At 35.5% G+C, this 25403-nt stretch overlaps 1 protein-coding gene across 1 annotated transcript in view; it reads right to left on the reverse strand.

Moving 5' to 3' along the window:
* Positions 1-25403, reverse strand: part of ATRNL1 (attractin like 1) — a gene marked incomplete at both ends in the record, with an annotated part of 524731 nt that overhangs the window by 241135 nt on the left and 258193 nt on the right. Inside the window, one exon of the mRNA XM_082310449.1 lies at positions 10380-10441. Coding sequence (XP_082166575.1) covers positions 10380-10441 — 62 coding nt within the window. The remainder of the gene's footprint in view (positions 1-10379; positions 10442-25403) is intronic.

The following is a 25403-nucleotide window of genomic DNA, read 5'->3' on the forward strand; positions in this document are numbered from 1 at the left end:
TACACTGGCCACTACAAGAGGCACAGTCAGACATGAGCAAAAATTCTTAAGTGTTTTGTTTTGTTTTGTTTTGTTTTGTTTTGTTTTGTTTTTAAATGGCAGATAGTGCTTCAATCTCGGAACCTGACATAACAATTTTGAATCAAAATGCCTGGAATTTTGTGTGTGGAATTTCATATCGTCTAGCAGTATCTGATCCAAGCATCATTTCTTTTAGCATATGACCTGTCTTACAGCTATATCTTAAAAAGTCTTCAAAGTAAAACCCCTTTAAGAAATCACACCCTATATGGCTACATGCTCACTCTTCTGAAGTCCCAAATCAAACAATTTATTCCAACTCCACAAAGGTAGCACTAGCTTTTAGGTGCTTCCTGAACAATTCTAACCTGACTGCGATCATGAGATGACACTGTCAATCGGCTCCAGCTGCATTCTGTTGCATAGTTCATACCTTTTTTTCTTTTTTTGAGGAATCCTCATTAACTAACCATGAGTCTATCTCTAGCTGCCCAGCCAAACAATAACCAAAAAGTAAAGAAGGACATGTGTGATCCAAGCTCACTATTATTTCCACAAAGTAAGTCTGAATTATCCCAATGATGCTATTTTCTAAAATACCTGAGAAGTTTGCACCACAGCCACGTTGACCATTTAAGTATGTACACTGCGACTCCACTCAAAAAAAATTTAACTATACCTGTGTGAAATATATGTGAATATATATTTTACACATATAAACATAAAATAAAATTATGTAGGTATTATGGGAGAAGAATGGAGTTATAGAATGTGATTGCTTTACTGCTTAGATAAATAGCAATATAAATAACAACAGAAATCGAAGAAAAGTGTATGAGCTGCCTCCACTCAAGTACTTCTGCCCAGAACACCTATACTGAATGGGGCAGCACAGTATTCATGGTAGGTATTCACAGTCTGATTCACCCAAACACTGACACTTAGTAGCACAATGCACTTCTATGTATACAACAAATTATAAAACGAAGGATCAGATACACAGGCTGAGATGCTCCAGCTCTTTTACAAGTAAAGTGTAACTTGTTTTGGAAGTATTGAAGATTTATTGTAGTAAAAGATGCTTGTTGCCTTTAGGTGGCCCATTGGCTGTGGTAAATGTTTTTGATGGTAGCAGTCTTTCTGTTGTGAGACTGGTTTTGGCAGTGGAGATCTGTAGCATTGCAGAGGAGACAAAACAAAGCTCATGGGCAAATTAAAGTGATACCCCTGTGCCATGGAACTTACTGACTGCCTTCCACGGGACCACTGGATGTTGTGGCACAGAACATTTGGACTGTTCCCCCATCCTTGGCAACATTCAAGGCCAGGCTGGATGGAGCTCTGAGCAACCTGATGTAGTTGTAGATGTCCCTACCGATTGCAGGGGGGTTGGACCAGATGACCTTTAAAGGTCCCTTCCATCCCAAAGCATTCTATGATTCTATGACTGCTCTATTGAAGCTAAGAGAAATACATTAAAGGGAAAGGGGCCTTCAAAAACAGTATACTGACAAAAGCATGCTGTAAGAAGTCTCTAGAGGTGCACATTTAAAATTACTATTAAAAATGTAACCAGAATAATTTTGTTGAGGAAGAAAAGCAAAATTAAGTAAAATAATAAACTAAAACTTCAATAATGGTATTAATAAAGCTTCACAATTTAAGCTCTGAATGCATAACTGAAAACAGGGAGACTAAAGTATCAGTGATATCTACTGCATTTTATATAAATTATATTTTAAAGTAAGCAGCATCAATGACATATCAATATAAAACATATTAGTTTATTAGTAAGAACAGCTACCACATCAGTATAAAATCATTTATTAATATATATTGAATGTAGAAAACCAACCTAATCCTTCATCTCCTGAGGAATAAATTCCTCTAATAGTTTAAAATCATCTCTGACAACTGCCTCTACAAAGCCTGGGTTTATTGGTCTTTGCTGTGCAATGAAACATCAAAATAATTCTTGAAGGTAAGGAAGAATGAAATGTGTTTAAATGGGGAACTTGTTATTTGCGGGAAAATGATTGTGAAAAAAAACTATTGATTTTTTTCATTAGGTACATGTGCCAAAATGTTATAGAGAATGTAGGGGATTTTTAAATAACTTTAAAAAATAAAATAATTATTAAAAAGTAACTATATAATATATAAATGTACACATACATATTTTATATTTTCCTACACACATCAATAATTCATGTTATGTATACATAAAGCTCTCTTTTCATATTAAATATGCCATGAGCCATACCAGAAGCTACTATAGTAACGTATGAATGAATGATCAATTATGCGAACAGCCTTTATATACAACTAAAAAGGGAAAATGGATATAGTGTATATCAGGATGCTATTTGGAAGACCAACATTCACATTTCATTCTGCCAATACAATATCAAACAAAAGTGAACCATTTAAAAGGACTCTGAAATATATTACTCAATAAAGGTCTAGATGTGAACTTTAACTCTCAGCAGTTCTTCCTTTCACCTCTCTGAAGCAGCAAATAAAGAAGATTTACAATCAAAGGGGCTTAATCTAACATAAACTGAAATTAATCTCCATAGAATAAATAGAACATCACACCCATAAAGTGTGATTATGTTTCTTTTACTCATGGAAAAGACTTTCATATTTCATATAATTTTATGGTTTTGCCTTTCATGGGTGAAATACTCTATATTTCTCTCAACAAGTGATGTTGTATATAAAAAATCCAGACAAAAAAAGGGGGGGAGGGAGGATCTGTGTCCATTAAATTTGCAGACAAATTATGAAATACAGAATTTAATATTTTCTGCAGTAACTTTCAAGAATAATTAGAAATTGAATATATTGTTTCTATTTAAAAATAGATGTGCTGTCAGTTCAGCTTTTTTGCAATGATTTTGCTGCTTTAAAATAACCATTTAAGATTTTAATTTAAGGGGGAAAAAGACTCATTTATTCTAATTATTGTCAATTAGTGAATTTGGGGAAGAAGGACTCCCAACCAATGCCACATTTCAGCAGCCTTCCAAAACAAAAGATTCACATTATTTCAAGATTATTTTTTATGCTTTCCCCTCATTCTTTTTTTTTCCCTGCACTGTTTCTCTAGTGCAGATGTTAACCTTTGATAATAAATCACAGAAATATAAAATACACATAGACAGCCACCAAGCCATGTCAGCATTGTTTAGCATATTAGACTCAAATATAATCAAGAAATTTAATAAAATGCTAAAGGATTTTTCCCTTTATTATTTAACATTTCTAATACTTTTTCCAAAGAGGTGAACGTATTTGAAGAGGTAGGTGCAAAAAGTCATAAATCTCCTTACTGAATGCCCTGTTAACATGACAATTTCCTGAAGACAGAGTAAGGACTTGTAGATTTCGAAGCCAAAGAAGCATCATTATTGTTCTGTAATTGCACTACATACAAAGAATACAAAACTCCTGATACCCTTCAACCTGATATTTATAATTTTGACTGAAAAGACTCAAGACATATAAGGAAAGAAATATAATTTTGAAACTGTAGAGGGTTTTCCTAAAATATCACAAAAAATTGAAACCATAGAAAAACAATTATGATCTAAAACATAACTGGGCCACATATGCAGATTAAATTCAGATTTAAAAATATAAATAGATGATGTAACTATTTTTTAATGTGTAATTTTTCGTGTGGCTTGTGGAGTCCACAGCAGACTTGCCATAATTTTGCTTCTTATTGACAAAATGTAGCCCCCCCGCCCTTGAACCCCAATAAATAAATTAAAAACCCCAAAATCTTCCACACAGAATGCTTTATTTGGTACCAGAAAATTTTACTACAATATTTTTTTTAATATTCCATTAAAAAACTCATTAGATGAATTCCTTTGAGTTCAGATGTCTCTTCTCAAAAGTAATAATTGGATTTAATATTTTAGTATCTATGAAATCCACAGCATAACACACAGTCTAGCACTTTCTTTTCTCTCTTCCTGTGATTTATTACAACTGAACACTAGGACTCTGAATATTTCTCTACTGCCATAAACAGATTCCTCATTTCTTCGATGTCACTCACTTCACAGCATGCCATACCGACTACGTCTACAAAGACAGACTGGCAGAGTGCTTGAGAAAGCTGCTTGTCACTTGCCATAATGGACAATGACATTATTGCCTAAAGGAAAACCCTACTATTTTTTACTTCCTTTATTTTTTGTTACTATTTACCTTCATCAGCTTTCACCCCACTTCACCATATACTTACATCTGGAAACAAACTTCTGAAGTTAACTTTGCAACTGGTACATCTACCCTGTCATAAGAAGACAGAATTGCTTCTCTTTTGAATTAAAATGACAAAAGCAAAATTTCAAGTCCATTTATCACAGATGAAAACCTGTTCTAGTTCTTTTGTTTAAAGTACGGCGGACTGCAGTTTCATAAAGAAGTGACCAGGATTAAGCACTCTAGAAGACAAACAGCTGTAAGCACCAGTATTGTTTTAGTCTAAGAAAACAATTGACTAATCGGATTTAAGAAAATACAATATAAAATGTAGGGAATCAAAACACAAACACAATATGAATTATCTATGATGCTTCTTAGGAAACAAAATACAATGTAGCTGTAAAAAGATGCATCCCTGAAAGAAGAACATTACAGAACTGTCTCAGAGTAAGGGAGCCTGCAAAGTACTGAGTCTTCAAAAAAAGACATACTTTTTTCAGGAGTCTTGGGAAATATTTTTCAGGTGCCACCTTCTGAGACCTCTGGGGTGAACACTACTACATAAGTGGCAGCTTTGATTTCAGTGAGATTTTATAAAAGCAGAAGTGGTGACAAAATGTTTTTTGGAGTGCTAGGCTACAGCACCATACACAATGAAGAATTCAATTTAAGATTTTCTTTTTTTTTTTCCTCTAAAAAAGACTAGGAAAAAAAACAAAAGAAAAGAAATCTTTCAAATCGTGTTACTGTCACCCAAAACTTCACCCTACAGCTCCCCTCTGCACTTAACCAACTCCAGAACTTATTTCTAGTTATTATGAACTGAGGAGAAATTGGGATTAAGCACTTCACCAGCACAGTGAACAGCTCTCACTTACTGTATTTGATACATACAGGGAGTGAGAAATGCAAAATTTTAAATGTACCTACTTGAAGGAAGGAAAAGCCCATATCTGCTTTATATGAAGCAAGTACATAGGTCACTTTCACATATCAAGCTGAGCAATTATTTTGTACGTTGAAATCAAAATATGGCAAGTACTGGTGCACTCACATGCACTTCCAAATGACTCAAAGGACAAACACAGAAAGAAGAGAAACAAGAACAAAATAATGGAAAACAGTTCTGTTCACCAAGGGATTAAGTTACTCATCTGTTGTTTTGAAGAGCAACCAATCCAGTGGTACTGGGGAATCTCCTTTGCCTGCAGGTCACTAACAAGTGGCCGCCTTCTCAGGAAATATGAATATATCAAATAACTCTACAGTGATGACAAAGTTTCCGGGTGATTCAGAGAGTGGAAGACACAAAGCTACATTCCACAATTCCAAACGAACATTTTAAACAAAATAAACCCCAACTCAGATTGCCCACTGCAGTACAGACATGCTTGTCCCAGTGGAAGTCAAACAACTATTTGCTTCTAAGTGAGATGAAAACTGTTTAATGCATCACTAAGTAAAAATCAATTTTACTCTAGCCCCAAATGTAAAATCCATTTTGCCAAGATAACTTGATTTTCATGTTACCAGAAAATATTCTAATTTAGATTTATAAGACTTCTTCATTTTCTGAGAACCCAGCCATGGTAGACATGATCTGATCCTGACACGCTGCATTTTGTCTTTCTTACAGAGATCAATATTCGATCTCATAAAGCTAAGCATGCCAAAATCTAGAGTTAATTTATCATCCTTTATTTTAACAACAACAAAACACGAAGCCACTCAGACACACCAAAGGATGCTGGTAAAGAGAAGGAATTCACTCATTGCAAATCTACACCCAGAATGGCAGATTCAGGTACTGGAGCTCTCAGGAGCTCTGATACAACCTGCTGAAATGCAGCCACTCCTGCTTCAGGTTCTTGAAACAAATAATTTTCCGAGAAATGCATGACTACTGTTATAAATTCTTAACTATAATTTTATTTAAAAGCAGGTTTAGAAATGAAGAGTTTCTTGGCTCTCAATTCTGGATTTACTCAAATCATATATAATAAAAACTAACAAATAGTGAACACTGTCAATTTTTATGCATTATAAAATATGATCTAAAGAAAAAGTAAATAATGTTTTCAGAAACTAAAAATACTTCATATACCATTATGAAAAGCCTAAAATATCCTGGCCACCTACTCAGCTAAAACAATATATTCATGTAAGACCTGAAAACACTGAAAACTTCTTTATCACTTATAGTTTAGGAAAAAAAGCCATGCTTTAACTTATTGAGTGTTTTACCGGTCAGGGTAATACAGGAAAAGCCTTTCTTTAACTGTGGGGACTGCATTTCTGCAGTATAAGAAGAAAGATCATTCACAGTAGCTGCCTGTGAAATTTGCTAATGAGATCTGTACTGCTTCAAAGCAGGTGGGAAAAAAAAAGTCACACACTTCTCAATTTGTTTGACGGCTAAAAGTCTTCAAGGAATTGACTAAAGCAACACAGATGCCACAGTTTCTATAAGACTGCTAGGAATCTGTTACTACTCTTACATATCTGATTGCATTTCTTCTCTTAGAGAAAAGGTCACTGAACCAGTAGATACAATGAAAACTTCCAGTATAAAAAGAATGAAATTAAATAGGGTTTTTTTCCACTATGAATATCATGGTCTGGAGCACTACAGTTTCTGTAATATTCTGCTTATTTTTTCAAAATAACTTCTATTTCTATAAGTTTTCTGTTCTAGGACATACAATAACAGTATCTTGGTAGATCAATCATTAATTGCAGATCTAATCATAGCTTCTGCGCTTTATTATGTATAGTTTTAAATAAAGTACTTACAGAATGATATTTTTAAAATAGTTAATCTTGATACATTGGGAAAATTCTAAAAATGCTTGTTATTTTGATGTTTCTGATCCAAGCAGTAAAATGTGCATTTCATCTTTTACCCTGGATGCACACCCTATAAAGGGATGCACACCCTATAAAGGAATAGCTTTAAACTATACTTTTGAATGGTTGCTAAAAAAACTGTTATTGTCAAATAAACGTATTTGTTGGTTTGGCTGGGCAGCCAGGGTGAAGAGGGTTATGCCACGTGCTCAGAAATACGAAAAATACAATACTAGATGGAAGAAATGCAAATGCACATTTATCAAAGCAGGTTGAAACACGTTTTGTTATCAAGCACATTCAAATTGTCTTTAAACAGAAGTCTTTTCTCTGTCAATAATCCTAGCAAATATGATCTGGGTTATTACTGTTACCAACATAATTTGCCGCTGTTTTAATATACTGCATTCCCATCCATTAAAAAACAAAACAAAACCAAAACAAGAAATGAACAAACCAACCAACCCTTATTGAAATAATTTTCTTAGGCTACAAACTGTTGATCAGGTATTTAAAAGAAGGGTAGACGTTGTGCTCGAGGACATGGTTTAGTGGTGGACTTGGCAGTGATAGGTTAATGGTTGGACTCGATGATCTTAAGGGTCTTTTCCAACCTTAACGATTCTATGATTCTATACCAAATTTTCAGATGAAGGCTTGAACACTATCAACCACTTTGGAGAGGACGTATTGATGCTGTCTTTGGTTATGACTAACTCTGCCCACTGGTGTGAAAAAAAATAAATTAGTTATTGCTATATTTTCCTATTTGAAATATTCTGCAGCTTGTTTAGACTAGTGATCCTCCAGAAACAACATCCCATTTAATAGCTACTGAAAGTTTTAATGGTGTCCAGACTGGAAACTTCTCATTGTAAATTTCTCAGTCTGGTTTTCTGTAAAAGATACACTAAGTATTTTTCCTACATTTTTTTACAACACATTACAATTACAAGTCCAGTGACAAACAACCCAACAGTTTCTTCTTTGGATCATTTACGTGGACTGACCATTTGCTAGCTCTGATGTCAGTGAGGACTCTACGCTTGCAGCAGTTATGAGTCGGGAGTGTCGCTGTGACAGTATGCATAATTGCTTTGGTTCTGTGATAAGAAAATAAGTGGACTTCTAACATCTTTGAAAACTCCATGCCTCTGGGCCTAACACTGAATAAAAACACACAGAAGGTACTGGTTCGTGTCTTGGAAAGAGCTAGTTAGCCAAGCAATAGGCCTGGGCTAATCTTCCTAGCAGAGTTAATCAACTTGGGAACACAATGCAATTAAATAACTTTTTTCATGCAGTCGTTTCATTCAGAACCAACTCAAGCTTTTCCTCTCCTCTCCCTTCCCTTTTCCTCTCAGATTCTGCTTTGCAAAGTGTGAATCACCTGTGTGCTATTCTTCCTGTTTCTATTTTTTTCTTAGAAATACAAGAGCTCCAGCTCCTAGACATCCTACCTATGTCTACAGACACCTTAATACCAATTCAGTTGTAGAAGAGTACCATACAACCTTACATCAAGATTTTAAAATATATTTTGATAAACACTCTATTTCTCATCATAACCGTCAAACCTTAGCCTGATTTGTATGTGCCTTTGGAGGGTGCCCTGTCATTAAGTTTTGAACCTTGCTTGGATTACTGCAATGCGCTACTCACAGCATTTCCCAATTCCTTTACATATTTCTGCAGCTAGGTTCCTAAGGTTGATTATTAACATTATGCTGCAGATAGCTGCAAGCCCCTATCGAACTGGGTGCCAACTGAAAGCCTTGGTTATACACTTAGACTGGGCCTGAGTTAAAGGCAGCGGTAGCATAGCTGCCAGCTATCCTACAACCTTTCTCTCTGTAAGGGGGATTACATTGGCCTTGGCTTCCAATTAGCTTCCTGTTCAGGCAGAGAGATCTCTTCTTTCACCAGGATCACAGTGAATTTGCATTTACCCAGACCAAGCCATATCAGATAGACCATCACACCACGAGAGCTAATGCGATATATCTATAGAGATGGCTTCACCATCAAAGAGCCTATAGTTCACCTTTTCTAAGCCTGCATTAGGACACAGAGCAGAAACAAATTGCTTTGAGTCTACCTCTGCTATTTGTCACAGGGTATCTCTGCTCTATCATATTTGGACAGGCTTTTCTTTCTTTTATGGGAGTTTGTTGTCTTAAGGTTTGCATGAGTATCATCATTTTTTAGATCTTGCTGGCTTCCCAGAAAACAAACAAGCAAACAAAAAAACCCAACAACCAAACTCCAAAACCCCAAAACACCACTAGACTGACCTTTAGGCAACCAGCATTTTATTGCTCTGTTTGTGGTGAATGAGGAGAAATGGGATGCTTTGCATCAGCTACTAAACCACTCTCCATTTGCCAGTGCATTGGGTACAGAAGACTTCAGGGTCTACTCATTTCTGCCCCCTTTTTGGTGACAGCAATTAACAGAAGTTGGTACATTCACAGCATTTAAGAGTCTGATTCTTCAGGTACAGTTCCTCAGAGCACAGTAATTAAAGCAAACAGAAAAGCTGTACTGTGAACCTGTGAAATAAATGCATGGCAGTTCTAGAAATACAGAAAGTCTGATGAACATACTTGTCTGCCACTGTTCACATTTTGCATACACTTCATGGTTATTGGGGAATACCTTCACAGCAAGATTTCAAAGCACTGTAACTAATCCTTGCATATTCAAGTTTGTGACATTTTATAAGACAGCTGAACTTTCAAGAAGTTTTTCTGTGGAGTTTTGTTCAGATCCTAGAATAGCTGTCCGTTTGCAGTTGAAGCCAATTTCTGCATTGCTGCCACAACCAAATCTCATGCATCACCTACTGCCTTTCACAATTAATCTCTAACACAGGAAAGCATTAGTAGTGATTTGCAGTGCTTTGTTAAAAATAACAAGCTATTGAACAGAACCATGATTTTAAATAATTCTTTCAAAGAGTTTACAAAAAATTCACACACATAAATTACTAGTTTAAGTCAGTATAGATAGCTTCTCTTAATCACTGCAATATACAGTACCTAGCTAGCTAATCTTTATGAAGTAAGTGTGAAAACTGTGCCACTGAATATGAAATATATGAAAGATGCCAGCAGCTGCCTGTAGTTACAGGGCAATGGCCTGGATCATCCGCTGGTGCAAATTAGAGAACACAGTTTAAAGGCTTCCTTGCAGGCATTTCCTAAGATTAAGAGGCTAGTCAAGATATTGGTTTGATGGAAAAGAATCAGCATGATTTCAGTCAGAAAACAGAAAAAGCAATTTACCTGAAGAAGGTGACAAAGAACTGCACCAGATCCATGATAGTATTGTGCTGTGAGAAGGCAATCTGCAAATAAAATAGAAGTAAATTACAACATTTTCAGAGTCAACAGCTCTTTTTAGGCTTGGGCTTTATGGCTCCACGGATGATTAGTTTTAAGTGTAATTTCAGTCTAGTGTGCACACACCTGCATTTACCATAAAGTGAGATGAGCAACTAACTCCCACGACTTTGCCCGTGTCAAAATACAAACAATGGAATATAGTCTTTCTATTGAAGTAAAGTTAATAGAAATATCCATGTAAAGCTCACTTGATATAAACAATGAAAACAACATGCAAAATATTAAGAAATAATATGGATATAAATTGTCTTCTTTATAGTTGACTGTTTTAACTATCACCATTTTCCATTTTAATAACAACACTGAAACAAGGTTTTAGAAATGACAAAAAAAATCTCGTGCTTAAAATTAATATATTTAAAATATCTTAATTGCATAATATTCAAATTAATGCATATGTTAATTTAAAAAACAGATAAATCTGGTGCATAATAAAACAAACCATTTCAAAGCAAATTACTTTAAAGACAAAGTAACAAATATTCTTTTAGGCTACATTTTTACAGCCTCACCAGAACACGCATTAGTTCAACTACTTACTGTAATTTTTCACAAAGATTTAATAATTATCTCTAAGACAGCATATACACACAGACGCACATTCATACTTGCATGCAATAGAGCCTATAATTATTATTATAATTACTTTTTGCTAATGTTAAGAACAGTACTTAATATTTAAGTTATATCTACAAATATTCTTAAGTCCCTGTCTTGTTCAGTTGTTCATAGTGTATAATTATCAAACTGAAGATATACAGAATCTTCTACTTTGAATTGCACGAAGTGTTTATCTAACTATATTCCCAGCCCATTCAAATAACTGTAGTTTTTAGAGATCTTTGTGCATTTAATATCTGATCTTGACTAGTAATTACACCAAATTACTCTGATTGCTTTTCCCAGCTGACTTGTGAAATGATAACTCATGATACTCAAGAATTTTTTTTCTTTTTTTTTTTATTTTAGGGCAAAGCTATAATGTCAACTTTAATATTACAATGGTGTTACTGTGCTTTGTGCCAGCTAAACACAGCTAACCATAGGTCAGATTACTTAAAAGTCTAAGGAAGGAACAGGATGTAAACTGCATCATTCCAGGAATAAACATAGGGGGTACCACCATGCAAAAAAACCCCATCTCTAAAATGTCATTTCTCCTTTCTCTTCACTAATATTGCACAATTGCAAGCAATGCAAACAATTCTAGGAGCTCCGGAATTCAGTACAGAAAGCAGATATTTCAAATTTCTCTGCCCAAGTTATCAGCAAAGATACTTGATAAATGAATCAGAATATAATTTAGTGTATAAAACTCCTTGAGTGCTATCATCTATCTCCTCTCTAGAAAGGAAATCTAAATGTGCCTAGCTTAAGTGGATAGCTGTGTTTGGATCAGGGCAAAACCTATGTTCTGGACTGGAAGCCTGTGGAAAGACAAAAAGCTGAAGACCATGTGGGAATGAAGCAGGAGAGAGAAAGAACTCTCTGACTCACTACTCAAGTGTCAGCTACAATAGTTTTCACATTTGTCCAATATAAGCAGAAATTTTAAATTCTCAGAAACTGTCATGATGAATACTGTACCAAAATGAGGAGAGATTAGGGAGTAAAAATATGAAGAAGTTGAAGAGAAATTACAGAATGGACAAAATTGTCAAAGTATCTGTTAATGCCAATGTCACCTTTATTTTACATAGAAAAAACAAAATCTGAGAAAAGATCTGCAGAGTTCTTTGGCCCAAAATAAATTGCATTCCAAGAACAAACAATTGTTTAAGAATACCTTGTACGAAAAACAGAAGCTTTCTATATTCAATTTTTATTTTAAATGCAGGCTGGATTCCTTTCAAATAATATTTAGTATTCAAAGTAACTGCTGGCTTTTCCAGAATGTTTTTTACAAGTACCATACTTCAGGAGATGAACTAACACAAAGAGAAAAAAACATGCCAGTTTCAAAAGAGTTCACCTTTTGTGACCTGTTAAAAAGCTATTTTTTGAAGGAGCATTTATATTTTGCATTACTTCAATTATTTTCATTCAAGGTGTCAGCATTCATTAACAGTATCTGTTAGTCTAGAAACAACTACAGTCAAGGGAAAGTCCTGCAATCAAAAACCACAATCTGATCACAATCATATCAGGAAAGTTTTATATCAAATTTTTCTAAGAAACTGTAGTGCCTTTGTTTCTCTTTTTCAACACAAAGCAAATATGAAGTAGGCAGATTTAGGACAATTTAATGACCTTATATGCCTATTAATTATTAAATATGACTTGCATATCCCTAAGATCAAGATGGGATAGATTGCTTTTGCACAAAAACAGACACAAAAGGAATTATTTCACATTTTTTACCTTCTATTAAACAAATCATCTACTTAAAACAATTGTGATGCTGTTTTGCTGGAGTTCATGCTTGTAAACCTATGGAAGAACTCCTCTCTGTAAAACTTACTTGTTTGGTTGTATGGGATATTCTTGAAAGTGCTTATGCTTTAGAGGAAAACCACAGTAAAATATAAAGTTCCATCCCAGAAGTAATTTCAGATTTTAATCAAACATTACATATTTTAATGATAAGTAGATCATGAAGGAACAAGCAAATGTCATGAATCTAAGCCCGACACAAAGAACCATAATACAATTAAAAAGATTTATTTCCATGGGATTTTCATCTAGATATGAATGATCTTGTTTTTTTCTTGTGCCTACATAGACAAGGGACAAGACAAGGAAAATTCATTCAACCCCAGGTTTTGATCTTGGACTTAAAGATACTGGAGATTAATACCTCTTTTGTTAATTTGTACCATGCCTAATTAGCCCTCAGTTTCACCAAAATGTCTAATAAGCCTATGGATCACACAAATATTATCTCTATCTTCTCTCACAAATGAAGATCAAGATAAATACCATCTCCGCCATTTTCTATGGAATAGAATCACCAAGTGCCACGTGGAAAATAATTTTCTATGGCAAAGGATAGCCTCTATGAGTGAAGACAGAATTTCCAGCATAAAACTATTTCCCTTGAAGAAACAGGAACAATAACACCTCTGCTTTACACAGCTTAACACTGAAAAATGGAAGTAGGATTACTTATAGTACTATAAAACGTTACTTGAAATACAATTTCAGGCGCAGATGCTAATTCTTTCATTCACCAGCATTAGATTTCTAAAAAAGAAGTTAGGACTGACATCAATGTGGCAGCTACAGATATGGCTATAGATGCAGATACATTCCACTAACTGTCCGTGATCTACGCTTCTCTTCAAAGGCAAGCTTATAGACAGCTGTCTGTCATAAATGTTATCGAACAGTTTTCTCACCTTCACAGAAACCACTAGAAAACTTCTCATCATCTACAATGGTTGAAGTTCTTCTCCCTGTTTGGCTAGCATTAAAAGCTTTCAGTGGGTTTATGATCCAATACTGTTACAGACAAATTGTTGCTTTGCAACATGAATAATGACAGGTTTTGCAAAAAACTACAAAATGGATGTTTATTTTTCTTAAATACTCTGCTATTGACAGAAAAGAAAAATAAATTAATTAGAAATTTTAAGGTGAATCAGCATTTATCATTTTCACAATAAAGACATACAAAATGGCACCCCAAACAAAAAAGAACCATATTCTAAGGGCTTCAAGATATGCAACAAAATCTTTAGTCTAATTTCCTAACACTATTCAATGTTATTTTCCTTAGAAATTGGTTACAGTATTGGAATATCCCTTGAATGCAACCAATGCCATTTGACTCGTAGCTGACCTAAAATTTTGTTATTTGCTGCTAAAAAACTACTAGCAGATGATTATTAGATTATCAAGCTATAATGAATTTGCTGAAGCAAAAACATTACAGGACGCAGAAATTCCTAGCTTCGCACTCCAGTAGGGCAAAGTCTAATCTCAACACCTGGTTCACAGAAAAACCTAGAAGTTACTTGAGCTTTTTATGCATTTTAAAACAAAAAAGTAATTGAGACAAGCTCCATCAAGAATGAAAGCTGACCTATGATTAGAGGATCTCTACCTTGAGCAATGTGACAAAAGATGAATTTTTGTGGGGTAGTTTGGAACATTCTAGTGGTGGTGAAACTCCAGCTATGAGTATCCATGATAACAAGAAAGAGTTGTATGCATCAATATTTTTTTCCACAAGATAAAAATGAGTCAAGTTCTTGAGCATGCAAACTCCTTTTGATGCCCAAAACAGAAGACTTCAAACCAAAATAGAAGTTGGGAAGATTGCTCATTTTAGTATATTAGATCATATAATATCTTTCTTGTATGGAGTAGAAGGGATATGAGTGGGAGGAAGAACAGTTGATAAGGTAGGGAAGTTGTAACGAAAAAGAGAGATGGATAGTTCCAAACTTGTGAAACATAGAGATAACAATATGCAAGGAAACTATAACGTGCCATAAAACTGATACTTCTACTAAAGCCAAAGCTTTTTGTATCCTAGTCTTAAGGTTCATCTTGTGAAGGAGTTGTGAGGATCAGGACCTAGAGGTAAGAACTGCAGTGACTGTTTTATGAAAAATGCTCTATAATTAAACTCCAAGCAATTGCTTTCAACTTGGATTTAGCTTTGAAGTCTGATGCTTCTGACTCAGACACGAAGAAGGACTTGTGTGTCTGAAAGTTTGTCTAACTTTTCCAGGTGTCCAGCTGCCTTAATAAATGATACAAACTTCTATCTACAAAACTCCTCTTGCCATTTTAACTTTAGGAATAGTGTAATCAGAGGTGCTTTTTTCTATCAATATTTGTGCCTGGATTTTTATCTGGATGAACTAAAATATTAAAAAATTAATTTTCATGTACAATCTTATAGTGCACTGCGTTTGTATTTTATTAGATCAAAGTAATACCAAGACCAATATAGAGAATAAATGTAGATGCATTCTGAAATTCACAGTCATAAAAACACAAACAGAGAATTAAAAGATACCAAAGCAAAATGTGTTAAATATATGTTCCAGCTCACAGTCTTAAAAGATAGAAAGGTACATGAAGAAAACGCTGATGGGTGATAAGTGAGCTGTGGTGATTGCTCCAACAAGCATTACTGATGTGTCTATCCTTTTTCTCTACCATGTTCAGGCCTTTGAAAAATAGACAGCTTTTAGAAAAAAAACAACAAAACAAACAAACAAATAAAACCCACCACACATAAAACCCTAAGAAAGCACTTAAGTTCTTTACGTCACATAATCTAATTGGAAGAGAAGGCATTGTGACTGCTGACAAATCTTTTATAGCAATTGAGGATTCAAAAGCCAAACATCCAGCAGAGTATGCCAGAAAGCATTGCATACAAGGATGCATTGCAACCAGCTTTTCAATGTATGGTATTTCTTAATTTTTGATCTGGTTACATGCATGGTGTAGGAAATACACTTTACACTAAATAATAATGGATGGGATAGTTCTGTTGAAACAGGAACAACTTTTGAACACATGGATTTTTCCAACCTTCAAAAATCATCGTCTGCAGGAAGAGATTTTTTTTTCCACTGCTCTAGGTACTTCATTTCATGTTGACCTTGACTATCACATGCAGCAATAATACAGTCCTACAGAACAATAGGTCAAGATCTGTTCCACCACAAAAATGAGACAATCTTGAAAGTCTAACTTCGGGACATCTTTCATATGGAAATAGTAAGTCTGGCCTCAGAATTTTGTGGTTTAATTTGAAAACTATAGGCATTGAGAAGATGTCTCTTCAATTCTAACAAAACCAATCTAGCAAAAGGAAAGAGAAAGGGAAAATTAGGCACAACAAGAATGCACTAAATCAAAATTCCACATTTGTGGTAAACATGAACCTAATCTATAAAATGATTCATATATTCAAATAATGTACAGAAAAAGCAATTTTAATCTGTGCTCCATTTCATGATATTATCCACTAACGTAAACTTCTACGTGCTCAGGTTCTCAAGATGATGAACAAATACTTCCGTTAATACAACTCTTTCACCTTCCACTGTTAATAAATTACGAATGAACAAATACAAGAAATTAAAATAAATACATGGTAAAGCTTTTGTAGATGGTCTAATTATTAGACCTGTAAACATAATACAATAAGGTCAGACATAACCCAAACTAAACTCCCTGGACTGTGTTGATTATGCATACTTAAACCCTACAGAATTATTACTTCCTTCATTACCATCAAAACTGTAATTGAATTTCTTCTTGGATAAAACTATTATACACTCCCACACTGGTACTATATATGTTCTGAAGCAAAAGACATGGATATTGACTGAACATGAAGACTAACTCATTTTGTTGTCTATCCTCTTTTACACTTTCTTGAGGAACACTTTTTGACTGAGGCAACTTTAGACAACATATAAAAGACAGCTGAGGAAAATATTTGTGTAGATGGGCACATTTTTGTGTATAACATTTTTATCAGGAAAATGGGAAAGATCAAATACTGTGATAATTTGGAAACAGGATGTTGGAAAATTTAGATACATAACAAATTTTCACATTTACTATTTGTTGTATGAAGTGAAGTTTAGATATATACTGTGCAGAAACATGACTGCAGAGACCCAAGTATAAACTATTTTAAAGACGTTATTATGTACTGTATAATAATTGGGTGGAAAAAAGCCCTATAGAATCATAGAATCATTTAGGTTGGAAAAGACCTTTAAGATCATCAAGTCCAACTGTTAACCTAGCATTGCCAAGGCCACCACTAAACCATGTCCCTAAGCACCACATATCCACATGTCTTTTAAGTACCTCCAGGGATGGAGACTCCACCACTTCCCTGGGCAGCCTGCTCCAATGCCTGACAGCCCTTTTGGTGAAGAAATTTTTCCTAATATCCAAGCTAAACGTCTCCTGATGCAACTTGAGGCTGATTCCTCTTGTCCTATCACTTGTTACTTGGGAGAAGAGACAGACCCTCACCTCGCTACAACCTCCTGTCAGGTAGTGGTAGAGAGCAATAAGGTCTCCCCTCAGCCTCCTCTTCTCCAGGCTAAACAACCCCAGCTCCCTCAGCCGCTCCTCATATGGCTTGTTCTCTAGACCCTTCACCAACTTCGTTGCCTTTCTTTGGACACGCTCCAGCACCTCAATGTCCTTCTTGTAGTGAGGGGCCCAACACTGAACACAGGATTTGATGTGTGGCCTCACCAGTGCCCAGTACAGGGGGAAGATCACCTCCCTGGTCCTGCTGGCCACACTATTCCTGATACAAGCCAGGATGCCATTGGCCTTCTTGGCCACCTGGGCACACTGCCGGCCCATATTCAGCCAGCTGTCAGCCAACACCCCCAGGTCCTTTTCCGCCAGACAGCTCTCCAGCCACTCCTCCCCAAGCTTGTAGCATCGCATGACATTGTTGTGACTCAAGTGCAGGACCCAGCACTGAGCCTTGTTGAATCTCATACAATTGGCCTTGGCCCATCGATCCAGCCTGTCCAGATCCCTCTGCAGGGCCTTCCTACCCTCCAGCACATCAACACTCCCGCCCAACTTGGTGTCGGTGGGTGAGGGTGCACTCGATCCCTCGTCCAGATCATTGATAAAGATATTAAACAGAAATGGTCCTAGTACTGAGCCCTGAGGAACACCACTTGTGACTGGCTGCCAACCGGATTTCTTTAAACTCAGTAAATACATGATTACTGAATGATCAGTAACGACATAACAAAAGATCAGTTACTCAGATTTTTTTCTTAAATATAACTACAATTACGTGGGGGGGGGTTGAGAGAGTAAAAAATGGTAATGACTGTTCTTTCACATTGGACTTTGAATATGAAGACCTTCACCAGTGACAGGTACATGGTAGGAAACTGTCATTTTCCCAATAGAAATATTTAACAGGTAAAGTACAAAATGTATTTTCTTTTCCTTTGGAAAAAAAGGATAAATTTACCATCAAATAATCTAAATTACTTCTGTCTAAATTAGAAAAACATTAAACACTTTCACACAGAGGCTAAAAAATGCCACACATTTATTCTATATATTGGCTTTCCTAGAACTTGAAAAAGAAATTTTAAAGAAAATTTATCTGAATTCTGCCATGTGGAACATGTCAAATCTAGTCAAATGTGTGAATCTAGTCAAAACTAGTCAGCTAGTTTATAATAATCAGCAGAGATAGGAAGGCACTTCATAGGTGAGTGACTCTAAAATAGATGTGGGACTCTCATAACGTGGAATGAATTACCCTATGGAGCTGCCATTTCTCTCTGCTAACAACACAGTGAGTCTATGATTAGTTTAGACTATAGATCTAATGTCAAACTTAGAATATAAATAATGTTAGGTGAGATAAATTTCTCCCATAATTTCTAAGTACTGACTGGGTATTTCTGCAAAATGACGTAATGCTAAAATAGGAAAAAGAAATATTTCTTCTTGCTGAGATGAAATGATCAGAGAAGCAATATGGAGCTAAGTGCCTGCTGGCAGAATCCTACTGCTTTCTACTGTGTTGATGCCAGTAAAGAATTTAGTCTAATGTTGACAAACAGTCCTTCCAGATGATGACAATTAGTGATAGCAAAACTCTCATACTGATAACATCAATAGAATACGAAAGATAAAGAAAATCAGACTCAGAATCACAGCCTTCACATCAAGATTTGATAAACAGCTTCCATAAATTATCTCTGCATGCTGAAGTCCTCTCTCTCATGATGGCATACGCTAGATTATCCAAATACCCACCCCTTTCTTTCTCAAACAATGTAATAATTACAGGATATTATTTCCGCTGTTCAGAGTCATGAAAGGCTGAAAGACAATCTAGGTTTGTATTCAAGTGAGATGAATGACATTCTTAGAGAAGGTTTTTACAGCTGAATTTTTTCCTACCTTGCACTTTGCCTATTAAATTCAATATGCATACACTGCTATTTCACTGCTTTATTTATTTTTGTATTTCTGTACACATACGAACAAATGCATACCACACAGAGAAACACTCGGTTAATAACCTCCAACAAGTGAAGGAGAAAATCTAGAGGAGGGGAATCGTTATCGCAGTTTAATTCAGTATGCAAAATATCTTCATAATGATTAATACAGACATTATTGAGAAATTGAAATATTGAGTATTAAAGTCAATGAGAGAATGAAAGAAAATTAAAAGGCATAGACAAGGGAGGAACGACAGGTTTCAAAATTAAATAAAAAAAAAAAGATGAAAAGTAATTGACGCAAAGACCTATAGTACCAGAAAGTTATTTTAGACATAAATCTTTGCAGGACTGAGTTCTCCTACAAACTGAGTGTGAAACAGCAGATTTCTAGAAAACATTTTATGAAACTCTGGTTTTTAAAAGCCTGGCTAGATTACATGGACAGGCAAGAAAATTAAATATAGAAGTGAAGGGAATGGAGTCAGGGAATATGTCAGGCAGAGTTGAATGTCTAAATTCTACTACAAAGAGAAGCATTGCATGATGATATGGTTTTGTTCATCAAACTACATTAAGGAAAAGCCATTTCTGTCACTTGCTAGAATAGGATTTCTCTCTCTCCAGCTTTCTTGTTATGACTTCTTATGACATCTCATTACGACTTGATAAATTAAAGATTCTCCCACCAGGAAAGCTGTACCTGTTATGGAGTGTGCTCTTACATGTTAGTGTCACAGATTCATAGAAACGTGGACTGGAAGAAACATCGCAAGCTCATGTTGTTCAATTTCCCACTCAAAGCCAGGCTACTGTCAACACCAGATCAGGTCAACAGTGTCTTTTTTCAGACAAGTTTTGAAAACCTCCAAGGATGGTTATTCCACAGACACTCTGGGGAACTTGTTTCAAAGCAGCATTGCTAGCATAATGATTTTTTCTAATGTTCAGTCTGAATCTCCCAAGGTGCAGCTTGTGACCACTTCCCCTTGTTTTACCACCTGCTACTACAGAGAAGAATTTAGCTTCATCATCTCTGTAACTCCTCCACAAGTAATTGTAGCCTACTATTGGAGGCTCTTTGCCAGACTAAGCAAGCCCAAGCTCCACAGCTTTAACCTAGCTTGCGTGTTTCAGGCCCCTAAAAATCTTTGTGGCACTTCCTCAGCTTCTCAATACCCTTTCTGAACTGAGACACCAAAAATTGGAGTCTCATTCCACATGCACCCTCACCAGAGCTGAGTAAAAGGGGATAATTTTCTTTTAATGAGGCCCCACACTTAGGTATTGCCTGAACTGGAATGAGAGCATACTGTTGGCTAATATTCAAGTTGACATTAGGTAATTCTGCCCCAGTTAGGGCTTTGCGCTTCTTGTCAGACTTCATGAGGTTTCCGTTGGCCCAGTCCTCAAATTTCCTAAGGCCATCCTGAATCAAAGCTCTACTCTTTGACATATCAAACCCTCTCCCTCTCAACATCAAGCCATCTTGGTCTTCTGATAAACAAAACATGTTTAAAGTTGACATTTTTCAAAGCAAAATAGATTCTTGAACCTTTTCAGATCCTTGAGGCATCTCACTTTTTTTTTTTTTCCTATCTTTAGAAGCTCGTACCAATAACAGTCCCACTAAGGATAAAACAATGACAACTGCATGCTCGTCTTCAACCCTCTTAAAAAAATTCCATGGTCCTCTGACCTACAGTGCTACCCTTACGATTCATGTTCAAATAAGTGTGTGTTCCAGGCCCTTTCTGATTCACTCCTATTCAAAAAACAATCTTCATTCTGACAATGTAATTTAGATTTTTTTCCTGTCAAACCTAAATTAGCTCAAGCACAGGCTGGTGATATTGCATCTAAAGAGTGTGAGAAACTACCTGGGTGCTGCGTAGTAATACCTTCATTCTCATCTAGTGTAGCATGATCGATGCGCTCACAAAAAATCAGGAATCCTTGCCCATAATAGAGAATCCTATTCAAACAACTGGCAGACTACTATAGTTCTAGGATACCATAATAAGTCAAAAATGTAAATTATATTTATTCAAAAAATAAACATAGGAGATCTCCAACTTTATATGTTGTTTATGATTCTACACAAACCAGTTGCCCACACAGATTAATTTCACTCCTCAAAGTGCTGTATATTTCTGAGGAAAAATGGTTCAATAAAAAATATTGCATTAAAAAAATAGTAACATGACTCTCATTTAACACAGCAAAACTAAAGTGCTCTCTCTTCTCTTCTCTAAAGAGAGTCTAAAAGATACTTCCTCAGATTCAAAAGACCCATATGATGTTTTCATCAATGTCAAAATGGAATTAGTGGTGCAAGTTTAATTCTGCTTGTGCTGGCACACTACTATCATATTGCTCTGTCAAGCTGCGGCTAAGTTGATGAAGCAATTTGGATTTCTTCCAGGGTTCTTATGTCCAGGAAAATGCCTAGCCACTACCACTAAACAGCTAACTTTTAAGTCACATTTCTGTAATTATTGATGTGATGGGATGAGTATTTGAAATATATATTTTATAGAATCCACATAGATTGTTAAAAGAAAAATTTCCTGGAGGATGAAGTCAGAATCGCAGAGTCAATGCTACTGTGTCAGGGTATATTTAACTTTACAAATTTGTCTCACTAATCTGAGAACATCTCACCGAGGTGAAAGGGTCACTTCACAGCAGTTATTGTAAAGTGCAGATGGGGTCTCAGAACTCTTTCCCACATGAAGAGTTTAAAAAAAAAAATCTCTGAAATTCAAGAAGTATAAATTTCCAGTACACACCAGTCAGCACTGCAAGATCTCAGCTCTCTCTAGTGAACCTTGGACGGAGCACTGAAGGCACAGCTAGAAAAGCCACTAACTTGTATGTTCTTAAGTTGGGCAAAAGTTTCTGTTAGGGCAGATAAAGCAAATATCTGTAATGCTTGACTTGCACTAAGCCACTTCACCTGCACTTGACATGCCAACCCAAAACCACCTATTTGCTGACCCTTGCCTCAGGGAGTCCTTCTAGAGCATCATATGCACCTAACACCATCCTGCCATACAGCGCATGTGGACCCAAAATTCTACAACAAGAATAGGCTGTCGTATTCCTTAGTTTGCACAGTCCACAAAAGTTAGCATTGAAGCAAATTGTCTACTTTGTTTGAACGGAAATGGCCACAGACTGGGCAGAAGCAACCTGTGGAAAGTGCATGCAAATGAAAGGGGAAACATAATTCTGTGGAACACAAAATGTCTCCTAAAATAGTACGCTTAGGTAGTCATTCTCATGTCTATTACAATGTGCCCCTGCTGGAAATATGATTACATTAAACCCCCTACTTGCTCCTTACAGCCTACAGGAGAAATTTAACAGTTTGGGGATAAGGCTGCAGACATCCAAACTCTGTTAAGTCTGTATATCCTGCTCTTCTGATCTAAGCAAGGGGTATTGGATGTTGTGGAAGGATACACAGGTGTCAAAATGTTATACTTACTTATTTAAACTTGTAGGCAGTTAATAATCTTGTACTTGGCTCTACTAAAATGCATACTGTTCAAATTACTTTAATTTACAGAGCTATCCAGATCACTTAGCATAATTGACCTTTTATTATTTATCAATATGTAATTTGTTTACTGTCGTGGACTATTAAACAAAATAAAATTCAAAGTAATCAGATAATATTAGAAAATATGAAGAGTTTTTCAGGGGCAGGGAGCTCCCTTAAGAGTGGTCATAGAGCAACTGATTCTGGCTTTTCATCTTTAATGACTGGATTTCAGTTTTACTGTGAAGTAAGACTAGAATTCACAAGCAACATCACTCTGTACAGAAATCTGAACAGTGGTACTGTACCACACCACATGTATTTAAAGAGTATCTGAGATTCAAGTTAAAATGTCCGAAGGAATTCAAAGTGAATATGTATTGAACTATTTTCTGTTTTTAAAGAGGCTAATAGCAGTCTTGCTTCTACAAAATGTCACATTTAAATCTAAAACCAAAATACAATCTTATTTTGTGAAGAGTCAATTAGTTGTTTGTGTGAGTGTCAGCTCACCAACAAATGGACCTTGATTTTATAGTAATAAAAAAAAAAAAATCAGGTACATATGCAAAGAGATACAGCTACATTATACAGTTAATCTGGCAAGCACAAACCTAACACCCTGGAAAACACTATATTGCTCACATTACCAGTGTTTAGATTTCAATCCTTCAGGCACCTAATACAAAATCGTAATTACTGATTACAGAAACTAGAAAATAATCATTTTTGACAGGTAATTCATATGAACTAAGGACTAAATGATTTCAGAACTGACTGATTTTTTTTTCCTCCATTTTTAAAGTAACTCAATTTTCTTTAGACATGGATGAGAAATGGGATTACTCAAAACAAGCCAGGTAAATATTAGTATTCCAGTATCTGGGAACTGAAATATCAACTGAAGAAAACTGTTGTTTATTTCTTGAAAAGACTGATTTTTAAACACAACTGTTTTCATATACAGCATTCAGTGAGGATTTCTTAGTACACAGAAATTACCCCCATAGAAAAGCAGAAGTCTCGTATTCTGAAGTTTATAAACACACAAACTATTTTCTTTCCTGCATGGAAGATATTTTTGACCTTTCTTAAAAAAAAAAATCTACACTGAACTATTTGAATGACTGTAGAACTTAATGTGATGGCTATGGCATTTAAAGTTCATGCCTATGTGAATGTGTAGAAATACATATAACAGACACGGAAAATGTGCTGCTAAAAAAGGATAAGTTTTTTTTCAAAATCCACTAAGTCTTTATCTTCTTAAATATACAGTAGAGCTGGTTTTGCCAAGCAATCTACTAGTTAACCCACTGGTTGGTCTCCAGCCTAATAAAAATGATAATAAAATTTTTATAGGGCTACAAAAGCTGAATTTTTAAAATTTATGCAATGTTTTGTTCATTTTAGAAATCAAATACTTGGTTAGAAAAGGCAAAACATGCACTGAATTTTGCATAAAGATCATGCCATTCAAAATAATGTATGTAAAACTCATTGGTGAGATGCCAAGAAAAGGGCAAAGCATTTTCTTAAACATGAAGAGAGTAATTTCCCAAAGTTTATTGTTATAAATGTAGAGCACGCTATAAAGCTGTTGGAACTGTGGAATAAAAATTTTGTATTTGCAATAGCACTTTTCTTGATTACTGTGGATTAGCATATTTATGAGGTTACTCAGCCTCAGGTTTAAACCCACAAATCAAAGGTTTATATCGGCATGGGTAATGGATTACACAGAAGTCTATGGCCTACGATATCCCAAAGGTATCCGTCTTTCAGAAGATTTATGTATATAATACCACTTTGTAGAAATTACATTTTCTGATCTTTTGCGTGGTGCTTGGTGATTCCCCTCTCTAATGTGTAAAACAACCAAAAAGCAGCATTCCCATTCAGCAGAAAAATCCATTGATGTACCTTCTTGTTCCCCTCCTCACCTATTGATAAGACCATGAAAGACAGAGGCTTTAATTCCTTGATGTAAATAGCACTACTACAATGAGAGCGGAAGTCATTGTGAGCATATTTGATGCAATTAAACTTCTGAAAAGAGGAAGGAATCGGTATTCCAACAGCTGTTCAGAGAACAAATACTTGAATTTTGTTCATCCTATAAACAGCACTATCATAGAATAAACCTAGAATTGAAAAAATAGTCTCACTTTTTTCTCCAGAGGTGAATGCTGACTGCATTACTATTAATGGTAAATACCTACTGACTTCCTTTTGGCTTCAGAAAGACCAGGATTTCAGAGCAGAATGCCAAGACAAGAAATTGAAATGCTTAGTCCTGCCTCTCATAAAAGACTACAACTAGCCAAAAGATAAGTCAGGAAGGTAGCCCATGCAGAACGGCCTTTTCAAGACTATGGGTACCCAAGTGAAACTTTTTTATCATCATTGTGAAATGATGACAAAGGAAGA

Source organism: Platalea leucorodia (assembly GCF_965183815.1).
Source record: "Platalea leucorodia genome assembly, chromosome: 4".
Lineage (NCBI taxonomy): Eukaryota > Metazoa > Chordata > Aves > Pelecaniformes > Threskiornithidae > Platalea > Platalea leucorodia.